The following is a 13,696-nucleotide window of genomic DNA, read 5'->3' as shown; positions in this document are numbered from 1 at the left end:
GACATTCATCCTAAAATAACAGACTCAGTGTGCAAAGACCTTTACTCTTACAAAATGCACATCTCACTGTCATTTAAAAAAAAACAACTAAAAAACAAGTGTTTTCATATGAATGACTGTAGATGTTTTTTTTCTTCTCCTTTTTTAACTTTTTAAATTATTGCCAAGAGAGGACTTTTGTCCCTGAGTAAACTATCAAAAAGAGAACATCTGGGGCACAGATGGCCTTGTGGTGATATTGTGCCCTATGCATGCGGGCAGCCAGGGTTCAAGTCTGGCCTGTGGCCCCGCTCTCTCATCCCCGTTTCCGACTCTATCCACTGTTTTTTGTTGTTTTTTTTTTAATTAAAAGAAAAAGGCAGAGAAAAATCTTACATCTTACTTTGTTTTTGATTATTTTAAAATAAATGAAACAGAATAAGCAGCAAAATAACTTTTTTTCCCTCAGTCCTTTTACATAAAATACTTAAACCTGTTCTGCTTCTGTGCTTTACAAACATTTTTTCCTAGAATTGCCAAGAGAGGACTTTTGTCCTTGAGTGAACTATCAAAAAGGTATCTGAGAACCTCTATTTTGAATATTTTAAAATAAATGAACCAGAAAAAGGACTTTTTTCTCAGTCCTTTTACATAAAATACTTTAACTCGTGCTGCTTCTGTGTTTTACAAATATTTTTTTCAAGAATTGCCAAGAGGAGACTTTTGTCCTCGAGTAAACTGTCATAAAAGGGCATCCAAGGACCTCTGTTTTTGATCATTTTAAAATTACTGAATCAGGAATTGATAATTTTGTTTATCTTTTCATATCATATACTGTAAAACTGCTTCTGTGCTTTTACAACTTTTAAAAGAAATGCCAGGAAAGGACTTTTTTTCCTGTAGTCCTGAGCAAACTATCAACAGGAGGACTCTTGAGGACCTCTGTTTTTGGTCATTTTAAAATAACTGAAATTGGAACAGATGCTTTCTCTCCATCTTTTCACATCAGATGCCTGTCTCTGCCTCTTTGCTATTGAAAACTTCTTTAAAAAATAACCAAGAGGGGACTGTCATCCATGAGTAGTAGCCCAATGCTGGCAGGAACCAATACATCTAGGCATGTAGACATGTTCAAGATAATGCTGAAGCTCAAACCAAGCTTCAGAATGGGAAGATGGGCATAAAAATCCCAGTAGATCAGCTGAAATACTCAGATTAACACCAACAACTATGGTATGCTTAAAGTCATTTGAGCTTCAGCTGAAGGTTTTACTGTGTCTACATGCCTAAATGCACTGCTTCCTGCCTAAATGTGATTGGCTGATAAGATATTTGTGTTACGAGCAGTTGAACAGGTACTTGATGAGGTAGCCGGTGTCTGTTTACCATTCATTACAGCAGTATGCCTTTTCTGTTTCAGTTTTAACACTCTTGCCACACTTCATGTCACAGGAGAGCTGATTAAAGCCCACTTACCACACAGCTGGCGAAGCCAATGCCGCCCAGACGAGGGCTGATGTAGTTCCACACCCCGATGCTGCCCCTGCGGATGCGCTGTCCCACCGCGAGTTCCAGGAAGAACAGCGGGATGCCAATCAGTATCAGCAGGATGAGATAGGGCACCAGGTACGCTCCTAGCAGTCAAAACAATACAGACAAGAGACTTAAACAAAGATCACTCAAGGGAGGGAGCTGTCATCTGATAACAGCGAGATGACACCGTTTCAGTTCCTGGAAATTACGTTTCTTAACATAATAATCTTTAATTACACTTCTACTAAATGTCCCCCTAATGAAGACGCATATCCCCAACGGCACATAAAAGAACACAGCCTCTTTAAAATGATCTGTTGCATCATTTACCAACATGCAGATTACTACACAGGCATCTGTCGCTCCACCTCAAACATGCATCCCCTCCTGGTGTGTGGTGCAATCAAATAATTCTGCAAACCAGGAGAGATGCTGAAGTCTAACATTACCTAAATTACAGTGGGATTACTTTGAGGCGCATTACAAAGATGGAATTCCTCTCTAGAATTAAGGTTTCAGGGTAGATGACTAACATTAAGGCAGGCTGTAATAGAGCAGTGAAATAAAATACAGAGGCGCATGTCTCTTGTAACAGACAACAGTACATGTGAGCACAGACAACCAGGCACATGACGACTAAAAGAGACTGAGAGAACCTTGAAGTCTTTGTTTAAGAGATATGGCCTGTGGTTACATGTGTTCAGCAAGCAGCGGAGAAATTGAAGTTCCTTTATGCAAGATTTTAAGACGCTCAACCATGGAAACTCTACAAGAAACCATTGCATCATTTTAAACCTGCACTCCACCGATAGAAAAACGATCTTTTTCCGTTTGGTTCTACAGCAGTGGTACCACATTCACACCATGAAAATGATCTAAAAATCCCCTCTTGTAACCTTTTCCCCATTTCTGACAACCACATAAAATGGTGGAAGAAAGTCTTACTGTAATGTCTGTGTTGTTGATGACGACATCAAAACTTCCACCATAGGTGTATTGTTTTTAAGACGTTTTCATTACCCTTTCAACACAGTTTATTATTCCATCTAGCGGGGCATTCATTGACATCCTTTCCTGCTGTCCCTCCCAGGTTTGGCTTAGCTGGGAGTGGTCACAGACAGGATGTGTTTGTCTATCTGTTGTTTTAAGTGAGTGTATTTGTATGTGGACAGTAAAGTATTAGGTTGCTAATATTGCAACAGCTAACTCTGGTTCACAGAGTACACGGTTCGTTCTGAGAGGAGGCACTGACATCCGCCTGCGTCAAAAACCCCCTCTGCTTTCCATTGTCTTTTAAATCCTCCAACCGTCTCCTTTGGACATTCGAGCACTTTGATGGCACGTTGAGAAAGCAAACAGCCTGATGAGAGCTCATTTCATCTTTTTCTTAAAATAGCTTCACAGATCACTTTACTTGCAAAGCATAAAAGGTAAAAATTGATTTGTTCTGTTGAGGCGCTGTACAGAACAGAGACAATTCTGCAATTTTTGCAGCAGCATCATTGCAATGTACAATGATCTACTGTTGGTAAAATTTTTGCCACTGTAACTTTACTATATCGCATTTTAAACATACAGTCTGCATTATTTTAACAAATAATTGCATTGAGAAGTCCTAAATCCTTAAAGAATCCAACATAAAACAGGTGCTCAGGAAAGGAAGGCATCCAACAACACTTAAATTGCACAAATACATTGGCAACATTTCAGCACCAAAGCATTCTCGACCTACATGTGCAACTTAGACTTTGCAAACAAGAAAATGCCCAATACTTCAGAGCTTTCAGTTAGCACCAGCTGCTGGCAAAACAGCCAGCTGTTCACTTAATTACAGCAGACCACTCACTCAAATACTGACAGCTACTTTTTCCTATTGTTGCACATTTAATAATTATTTTAACAATGTATCAACTGAAAATTAAGTTATTTTTGATCAAAATGTTTCTTTGCCACTTTAAGGTGCAGTGTGTAATATTTAGCCTAGTAGCATTTAGTAAAACAAACAAACTTGGTTAAATGAAACATGATGTCTATAGGTAGGTCTATCCTAATTTGTGTTTATCCGCCTGAAAAAAAATGTGCTTTTTTTAATATTAACTCAGAATAAGCAATCTATTCATACATGGGGAGGGTCCCCTGCACGGGTGCCGCCATCTTGAATTTATTGCATTTTGCATGTTTCTCTGGTGAAAACTGTGGCAACCAGGGGAATTAAAAAAAAAAAAAAGTGTATATGTTATTTGGTCGCTTCTGTGGTGCCATAGATACATGCAAAATGCAAAAATTCAAGATGGCGGCGTCCGTGCAGGGGACCCTCCCCATGTATGAATAGATTGCTTATTCTGAGTTAACATAAAAAAAACAAAAACAAAACATTTTTGTTCAGGTGGATAAACACTAATTAGGATAGACCTACCTATAGACATCATGTTTCATTTAACCAAGTTTGTCTGTTTTACTAAATGCTACTAGGTTAAATAAATAAATATTACACATTGCACCTTTAAACAAAAAATGAAATCCTTTATTACTGGGAAGAACTTCAGAGTTCAAGTGTGGCTGTTATATAAGGTTTCAAACTTAGAAAGCTTTCATTTATCTCGCAGCTTAAAGCAGTAACAAATATTTTACTAATGAGATATGTCATTAACATTAACCATTCATTTCTGAAGCAACCATCAGAAAAATTACAGATCAATACCTGCAACAACATAAGCTTCATGCATGAAGTAGCTGAATCATTTGGTTAATAATGCGTTAATGACTATGGCTACCTTTTACATAATCAAATTTGCACAAAAAAATGTTGGTTGCTCAAGATTTACTGGGGCTTTTCATAAGCGCCAGCTGTTGGCCAAACAGCTGACTACTCACTTTATCACAGCAGGCTACTTTCTTCCTATTGTTTTACTATTCCCATTTGAAGGTAGCATTTGATCCAACGTACTAATGCACACTCCCAATGAAACTAGTTTGGCATTCATTCTTTTACCTCATTTCTTACTTTTTATTTTAGGGGGACAGTTTTCCTTTAGAGCCTGTTGTCAGCCAAACAGCCGGCTGCTCATTAATGACGGCCTGCTACTTTTTTCCTGATGTTGACTTATAAAAATAGTCACTAATAAGTTCTAACCTGCTTTTCCTGTACTTTAACCATTTTAACATTGTATCATCTTAAAATAAAGTTATTTCAAATTAAAAATGTGTCTTTGCAGGGCACAGACGGTCTGGTGGTAAGGTTGTGCTGCGAGTACATGGGCAGCCAGAGTTCAAGTCCAGCCAGCTTTTCACTTGTTAAGTTTTCGTTTCGTTTCATGGCGGTAAACACAATTCTCTCATGAAACTGTCTTTTAGATTACCACACAGCAAGTGTAAATTCTGGTATGTGGCAACCTGTCAAAGATACAGACAAGGATAATTTGCATGTGCACAATAATAAGAAAAAAAAACATCATAGGGCATATTTTTCCACCCAGTTTTTTTTTAATCAATATGCATAATTCCTTTAAAAATCACACAGCAGGTGTGGCTACGAAGAGTTGCCAGTAACTCCCAGTTGTCAGACAAGGTGTTGATGGAAACCTCATAAAAATACAACTGCATGCACTGCCAAGAGTTGTTACAAACTCAATATTCAGCTTGCAAATGTAGAGTTTATTCTTGTCACTAAGGTTCCTGGAGTCAGACAGAAGATGTAGATAAAGCACACACCATCACACAAGTACAGACACCTGTCCCATTTTAATGTAATTACAGCTGAGCACAGCAGGGTGACCAGAGCTGATTAGAACAGACCTGAAAACATGAAAGAGGCTCAAGAGAGGGTCTGACTGGGACTGAACTCCCCCACTTTACACATACAGTCACAAATAAGGGACTATCGAAGCATGCATTAGATGTAGACTTCTTGATTCAGGCCATTAAGAGGAATGCAGGTTTAAGGCGTTGGAATTGCATATACCATGAGTTTCAAACAACTACTATCTGCCATTTTTATTTTCAACAGTATATAAACATACACTGAAACAAACTGATTTTTTAAAGTTTATTAAGTCATATATTAAAGAGGAACCTCAAAATTGTCACATTTAAAAGTCTGTAAATTTATGAAAACCAAAACTCAGATTTTTTTAGGTTATAAAGTCAAAAATGTATTGCATGGAAGAAAATCCTACCAGATAAAGCATTAGCATCCAGACTTTAAAGAGGCATTATAGTAACGTGGGGCTATTCAGAAGAAAACAACCACTCTGATCCAATCAGTGTTTTGAGTTGTTTTTTTCTGTTAATTTTTGACATTATAAACTTGAGATCTTCAAATGTATATAGTCAATATGTAAAACTTTTTAAACCTAAAGACTTTATAAACTCAAAAATTCGGAGTTTGTTTTTTTGAAATATACATTTTGATAAACTCAGAAAATTCAAAATTGTTTTCCCTTGAGAATGAATGGATCCTTTTTATTTTTCTATTTTTCACCCTAATACAACTTCTTAGATTATCATGAGGATGATAAGACAGTTCAAGGATGCATATGAAGGGGAAAGCCGCCTTAAAAAAGAAACATCTGTCTCAATTGCACAAAAAACTTTGGCAACATTTCAGTTACAAAATATTGCCATGTAGATTAGACATGTGCCTTGCTTGCCGTTTTGGTAATTAAAAACATGAAATCACCCAACATTAAGTGAATAACTTACCTGAATCATTTCACACTTTAATAATCCTGTATAATGACCCATCTGATCTGATTTTACAGTATGTGTTATATTTGCGAATCTAAGTAGAACATATTAGGTGATTTAAATTTAAAATTATTGAATGCTTGGGAAAGGCTGAAAAATGTGATACTTAAGAATTTATTAAAGCACCTTTTTCCACATAAAGCCGTGCAAAGAGGTGAATTGTATTTCAATAATCATTGTCTGCTTACATTGTTTTCTTATGTAATAAAGGTGTTGTAGGGACTTTGATCCTGACAGGAAACATTACTATTGTAGTTTGAAAAGCCTCTTACACAATGAAAAAGATAATAGGCAACAGGGCTGACACAATGCAAGAATTTTAGACCTCAATATGATGCTAGTAAAAATCAAACAGTATGGATACCTATTTAAATACCACAACAATGGCAATGACGATGACAAATTGTCATGACACAAATGACAATGACATGATTTCAGCTTTTCAAAATCACTGACAAACTTTGGCACACTGGCATAATTTCACATATACGCTGGCAACATTGTGGTATGGAGATATTGCGAAAGTATTACGCACTGTCCTATGATTTAAATGTAACTTTTAAAGTTCTGGTACTTTGCAATACTGTCAATCCTTAAGATAATGCACAGTTTTTAAACATGTTGTATCATATAGAATAGAAAATTTGGACAACCTTAATGGGCAATACAATCAGCTTGGAAGTAGACTTTCTATCCTGTCTGGACGACCTGTCTGAGATGGTTTCATTTAATCAGCTTTAGTGAGAGAGCTTTACATAATCTCCAGGTGGGAAGTACAACACCTTATCACCTTCCCAGAACACTTTAGAGTATAAAGCCTGCAATGACTCCTCATCATATCCCAACAGCACTGTAGTAGTACAAATGTAGGAAATGCCAAAGAGTATATATGCTCTATTCTGGGAAATGTGGTTTTACTGGAGCACTGAGTTGTTTTAGAAGACTCAAATAGCTTTTCAACTGGATGATTTCCCAGATTTTGGCAGGAGTTTTACGGGTTTATGAATATGATTGTAATTGTTATTGTCAGTATGATAGATCATAGGCTGCACACTGACAGAGATACAGATGGTCAGATGACCACTCAGGCCAATCCTGAATGTCGCCGAGTAATTTTGATGGACTTCATAAGCCAGATTAATCTTCTTTTTCTTTTAACATTAAAAATGTTACTTTGCAAAGTTTACCTCTTACAGACATGTCACATCACGTTGTATTTGGGAGCCATAAAAAGTAACAAAAAGTATCATAACGGAATTAGCCATCCTACCACAAAGGTCACTGACTCTGTAAAATGACATGAACCACCATGAGGGTGCTCATAAACTGAAAAACTTGCAAAAACTGGGCTAAGAGATGTTCCCCATTAGCAGGAAGTCATGTTAAAGCATGTAAAAACCTTTAAGTCTGCCCATCCTTCTCCTTTGTTACGGTTTTTAGTCAAATATACTCATATATCAGACATGTATTTGAAGAAATATTACATGAAGAGGCATTTTTAGTACTCATGTGCAATTTATGAAATGGGCAGCAGTTACCTGGAATATAAAATAATTGAAAACAAAAAATTGCCCAGTAATGGATGCCTAAGACTTCTATTCTTGATATGTAAACTGGTATTAAAATTGTTTTCTTTTTCAACTATGCTGTTGAAGTCAAAACTTCTGGTAACATGACAACCTTAGCTGGTACTTTCAACAAAGTCTACTCCACTGTTCTGAGGTGTAATTTCTGTTATACTAAATGAGAGTTATTTGCTTTAGTTTTGTATTTATTGCTATTTGAAATAACACGGTACTCTCTAACCTTGCTGCTATCTAACTGTGTAGGTTATCTATTAAAAGCAACCCTTCATGATAGCCAAACTTATTTTATAAAAAGAACAAAAGAAGATGACATTTATCATTGCACTGTGCTTGTGCCACTCCAACCCACTTTAGCTGCCATTGTACTACATTTGCATTTTTCCTGTAGGTTTACTGGCATTCAGTGTGAGCTCACTTTTCGTTTCTCTATTTCAGGTAAAACCTGTTGTCTGAGTGTGCTTACTATCAGTCCCATCTTTTTTTTTAATGCTTGTGCTTCTTGATCTTTCCAGTCACTGGTGAAGCCGTGCTTTCACATTCAAGACTGTACAAAGCTTTTGTACAGCGAGAAAAATGTAACTGTAAATGAAGAAGAGAATAGTACCTGAACACAAACACGCATCGCTTGATAGAACTATCAAGAAAACCAAGCATAGATTGGCATTTTGTTCGACTCAGCCATAAATTTTCTTTATTTTGGCCTGATTCTGAAGTAGATTTTCTCTCATCAAAAAAGAAATTATGATGACACAGTTAATAGATAGTTTAAAAAAAGAGTGTCAGGGCACAGGTGGCCTAGTGATTGGAGGCGTGGGTTCAAATCTGGCCTGTGGCCCTTTACCACGTCTCTCCTCAATTTTCTCGTCCCTGTTTTTGACTCTATCCACTGTCCTCCTCTATCAATAAAGGCAGCAAAATAAACCTTAAAAAAAGAGGGTCAAGGCCTACAATGTTGAGACTTAATCAATAAAAACATTTAATTCCTTTCATAAATACCTTCCTTTAATAAACACCTATCTTTTGAAATGGGGGAATTTTATAAGGTTGGCACTTTTAGCTCCTGTAGTTCATTAAAGCTCCAGTAAGGACTTTTCAGTCTGTGGTGATTCTGGTGCCCTCTATTGACAATGTGACATGTCTTTTCACATTACTTGTATTTTCTTGAACCTATGTATCTAGGATTTTCTGGCAAAAAAAAAATCTCTCTTCTAACATTTAAGTGTAACATTTGTTGTGAACAAGATAAAAAAGGCAGTTTCTTCAAGGTGCTGTTAACGGTTTTGTTTGACACCTACCCTAAGGGAATGCCGTCAATCTTGCTGATTTGCTTTTTTAAGTCATAAAAAGGCTTCACTATTAATTCTATGCAGTTTTATGACCACTTAAAAGGCATCACATGGGCTTTGAAATAACAGAATGTATGGTTTAAAGTTGGCTGACAACCTCGGCTTTAACAATGTCAGTGATTTTCTAATGGCTACTCACCCCCTCCGTTCTTCTGGCACAGGTAGGGGAACCTCCAGACGTTGCCCAGGCCTACAGAGAAGCCAACCTGGGCCAGGATGTACTGGAGCTTGCTGTTCCAGGCCGGGCGTTCCTCCTCCTCACCGTCCGAGCCCCCTTCCTCCACATCGCACTCTTTCCCATCCCCGTCATGGTTGTTGACAATCAGCGAGGTCTTCTTGAAGGAATCGTCGCAGGCGTCCTCGTTGGAAAGCAGGTCCTTGTGAGACTCTGTGACATCCTCGTCAAGCTCTCTCTTGACGGCCTTGCTGTTTTTGGGCATTTGATAAAGCAAACAAGTGCAAGGGGTGGAACGTCTTTTTGGTCGTTGAGCTGAAAGGGCAAGGCCAGGTGTGTGTGAAAAGTCACTTTTTTTTTTAAACTTTGGCTGTGCAAAGCTGCAAGTTTGAAGGAGTTACAGTTCAGTCTTTGAGTACAGTTCTTTTGAAGGTTGAGGATGATCAGGAAGTGGTTACTTCTTCATTATCACCAAATGTCTGTGAATGAAACAGGAAATGTTACAGTGGGAAAAAAAAGTCTGAGGAGGGTTTTGTGGGTGTTTTGTCATTGATAAAACATTAAGGATGAGTTTCTGGTCAAATCTAGTCACTAATTTAATTTGATTTCTTGCCTCTGTGTGTGGTAACCTCTAATTTTCCCCCCTTTAAATTGCTCTGTGGTTGGTTTACTCCAAGTGAACTGTGTATAACCAAAATCAGCAATGTTTGGTAAAGGAGGACAACAAGGGACTTCTTGTAAAAGCTGTCTTCTGTGTTTAAATTCAAGCCTAAACTCCTAACTCATTACAAAAGACAGTGAAAATCTTACAAATGAAAACAATATAAACATTTATATATTCATATATTATACATTTTTATATTCCTCTCATTCTAAACAACCTTATCTGAGTCTGACAAAAGTCCGTAAGGAGAATTATTGTTGTATCCCGAGAATGCAGAGTTATTTCTCACATGAAAATCACATGTCTGGCTTTGGCAGCGACATTTACAGAGAGAATTTTATAGCAGCTGGTTATTCTAGGGGATAAAAAAATGCCTGGGAACATTAGCCTGGTGGTGGACGGTGACTCGGACAGTGACAGGTCGTGGTGTGCTGACTATCGTGTTTCCAGCCTCCTGAATTATTGAAGGGAGAAGGACATTTGCATACGAACCCAAACACTTCTTTTCACCGCAGCTCACTGAATGGGAAAAGCCCCCAAATATAAGAAAGGAGATCAACTTTCACGACTAAAATAGCATATATGAGCATGAGTAGGGCTGGGAAACACATCAGGTTCTTAAGATGGATGGATATGTTTTTATTTTTTATCAACACAATTTTACCCGTCCATTTATGTTGGGTTTACTTAACTTTGTCCAGTTAAACTACACTCATGATACTTTCCTACACTTAAAAAGTCTGTTTAAATCCAACTCAGAGCAACATGTTTAAGGATTTCCCATAGAGTTACATTTTCACTACTGCAATTTCCCCTTATTTCTATCACATCCATTAATATTGAACATTTATGGCACTCAAGGTAGGCCAGCTTAAGCGATGACAAGTGACAGTTACTAAGGAGGGAAACAGAACCAGGGAGTCCTCTTCCATCATGTTGAATATACCATCCATAGTATGTTGTGGTTGCTCCCCACATAGTGGGACTTGTCTAAACGAGTCAGTAACTTCACTCATGGTGCAAAAGTGTCTAATGTCCAAAAACATTCTGGGAAAACTCTGCAGATAAAGGAATGACTGCCAAATAAATTCAGTGCAAATACAAAATTATATTTATACCTAAATTATTGTGTACTGTTTGCTTGAAATGGAAAAAGGTATTCTGTTGATTCAGAAAAACAGAGCTGAAATAGATGTTTTGGATTTTTAAGTTAACATCTCTAGTTTCTATACCAACCTTCAACATTTCAGTCTTACAGTGAAAGACTGACGAGTGTGTTTGATTGAGGAAGCGGGCTTCAAGAGAACTCAGTGCATCTACCTTATGTTTAGAACCCCACAGGTGAGACTTGTCTAACTGAGTCAGTAACTTCACTCATGGTGCTGAAAGGTCCAATGCCCAACGACATTCTGGGAAAACTATGCAGGTTAAAGGATTGTCAAAAAAAAAATGGGTACAATTACAAAAAATACTCAAAGTGGCAAAGAACAGTTTACTTACAACTAAAAATGCTTTCAATTAACTTGTAAAAATAGGGCTGACATAGTCTTTAAGTAAACACAACTCATATTTTTAACAACCCTCTACTGCTCGGTCTTATAATGCTTATTACCAAAAGTTGCCAACTACAGTAGTTTTGACAGAGCTCTCACTAGCTTTTGGTTGAAATCAAGGCTAAAGTTTCTCTACTTTTTATACAATCGATCATTGAAATAATTGAAATTTTGAAACGTTTGATAATATGGCACATATTTTAAAAAAATTTGGGGCCTTTTTTAGATAGAAGAGGACAGTGGATAGACTCGGAAACAGGGAAGAGAGTGGGGAGAGACATGTGGGAAATGGTGGCACGGGCCGGGTTCAAACCCGGGCCGCCCACGAACATGGTACACGCCTTGACCACTCGACTACCGGCGCGCCCCAGTATGGCACATTATGACAATCTGAATTTATGGAAATGTTGCCAATGCTTTTGACAAATTAGACAAGATGTAGGAGTTTGTCAGCAATTTTTGGACCATTTGACGGGAACAACTGCCAATTCTGCTGGTCTAGGACTTCTTAATATGTTGTGGTATTACACAAATATAAATATTGTATGATTTTTATCAGAAACAAATCAACAATTATAAATCGGGTAATATGAAAACTATTTTTTTTTTCCAGGAAAAAGACATATAAATCAGGAACTGTTACATAATATACTGTATATCTCAAGATATGATTTTTGGTCCATGCTGCCCATCCCTAGCAGACATGCGCGACAAGTTCACCTAAGGACGGAGGATATAGGACTATTCGTCTCGTTTTATGTTCTTTAAAGGCGCTATCATGACGTTTTCATATCTCGTAGCACTTAAATGATTTTACTATGAATAACATTTAAGGGTGTGGACAATCCTTTCGACCAAATGCGGGTTAAGGTGCGCCAAATCCTTGTCTTCTTCACTTCAGCATCATGTGGCGTCAAAGTTATTCTTTTTACTTATTATCCCCTTTTACATTTTTCATCAAAAACGCCAGAAATATTCTGCCATATCGCAGAAATACAACACGCCTCTCGCCTTGCTCCATGCATAGGATTAAGTGATTAATAGATTTCATTTAACGCTTCAAGATTAGCCTGGTTTGTACGAGGCAAAGGCCGTCGTTTCATAATCCAGTGAACGCAAAACTGCAGCCAAAAATGAATGAGGATGCTGAGTAACCTTCACTGCAGTTCTCATGGAGGCTGTAGTGGGAAACGGCACCACAATTGCAGCTTTAAATTATGGTTTATTGTCAGTCTGAGGATAACTGAGCTTTCAGGGTCTGCACATGACTCAGGAATGGTGAGTCAAAAAAAAAACGGGCGGACGATTCAGCTCAATGAGGAAAAATGCGAGTAAAACAATAAGTTAATTTTAAAAAATACACATCAGTGCCATGTGGCTCGTTGTTGTACCCAGGCACAAATTGTCCCCACAGGAACACCAATAAATCATTACTCCGTCCCTCCCGCCCTGCCTTCATGACATCCATGTGAGATGTTTCATCATTCACTGGCCACATCCTGCGCACTGGTACCTCAGCCAGCCTCTCATACATGCGCACATCATCATGCCATGCCTGAAAAATACACCTAATATTCAATGAATTAAGAATACTGTGGTTGGTACTCACCAGTTTGAATAACAGACGTCCTTTTCTGAAATGATGAGTCTCAAGGAATGAAATTGTGAGAGCACATGCACGGGGCAGACATTATGAATGTGTGGGTCTTTATGAACCAATCCTACCGGTGAGCGTGTGTTGCTCAGTCTTCGGCTGTCTCCTCTATATTTCAGCCAGAGACACGGCGCTGTAGGAGGGGGGATCCGCCTCCAAAATCCGTATAATGTATACAGGTTATTTTAAACCTTAGTCATGCCTTATCTCACCGAAAATATGCTAAAAATAACCATCATACATCACTTTATGGGTAATTTTTCGGAAAGTGATGATTTAAGTCCAAATTAGCATCTTTGTATTCTCGAAGCCCCCTATCACTGTACTTGGTACAGTCCACTACTAGACTGAAATGGGCTGGCGCATGCATGATGGGCAATGTGCCTCTGTTTATAAGCCATCGTGTCTTTTAATACACGGTTAAAAAGTGGACATTACTCCGAAAAAAAATCTATACTGC

At 37.9% G+C, this 13,696-nt stretch overlaps 1 protein-coding gene across 1 annotated transcript in view; it reads right to left on the bottom strand.

Annotated features, from left to right (window-relative positions):
* Window positions 1–13,320, bottom strand: part of slc6a15 (solute carrier family 6 member 15) — a 34,611-nt gene extending 21,291 nt beyond the window's left edge. The window contains exons 1-3 of the mRNA XM_041794694.1: window positions 13,192–13,320; window positions 9,330–9,844; window positions 1,456–1,613 (exon numbers count right to left, since the gene is read on the bottom strand). Of these exons, the coding sequence (XP_041650628.1) occupies window positions 1,456–1,613; window positions 9,330–9,630 (459 nt within the window). The 5' untranslated portion in view covers window positions 9,631–9,844; window positions 13,192–13,320. The remainder of the gene's footprint in view (window positions 1–1,455; window positions 1,614–9,329; window positions 9,845–13,191) is intronic.
* Between the last annotated feature and the right edge of the window lie 376 nt (window positions 13,321–13,696).

This window comes from Cheilinus undulatus, linkage group 9, assembly GCF_018320785.1.
Source record: "Cheilinus undulatus linkage group 9, ASM1832078v1, whole genome shotgun sequence".
NCBI lineage: Eukaryota > Metazoa > Chordata > Actinopteri > Labriformes > Labridae > Cheilinus > Cheilinus undulatus.
The sequence above is the reverse complement of the archived record's forward strand: the minus strand, read 5'-3'. Positions and strand labels throughout refer to the sequence as shown.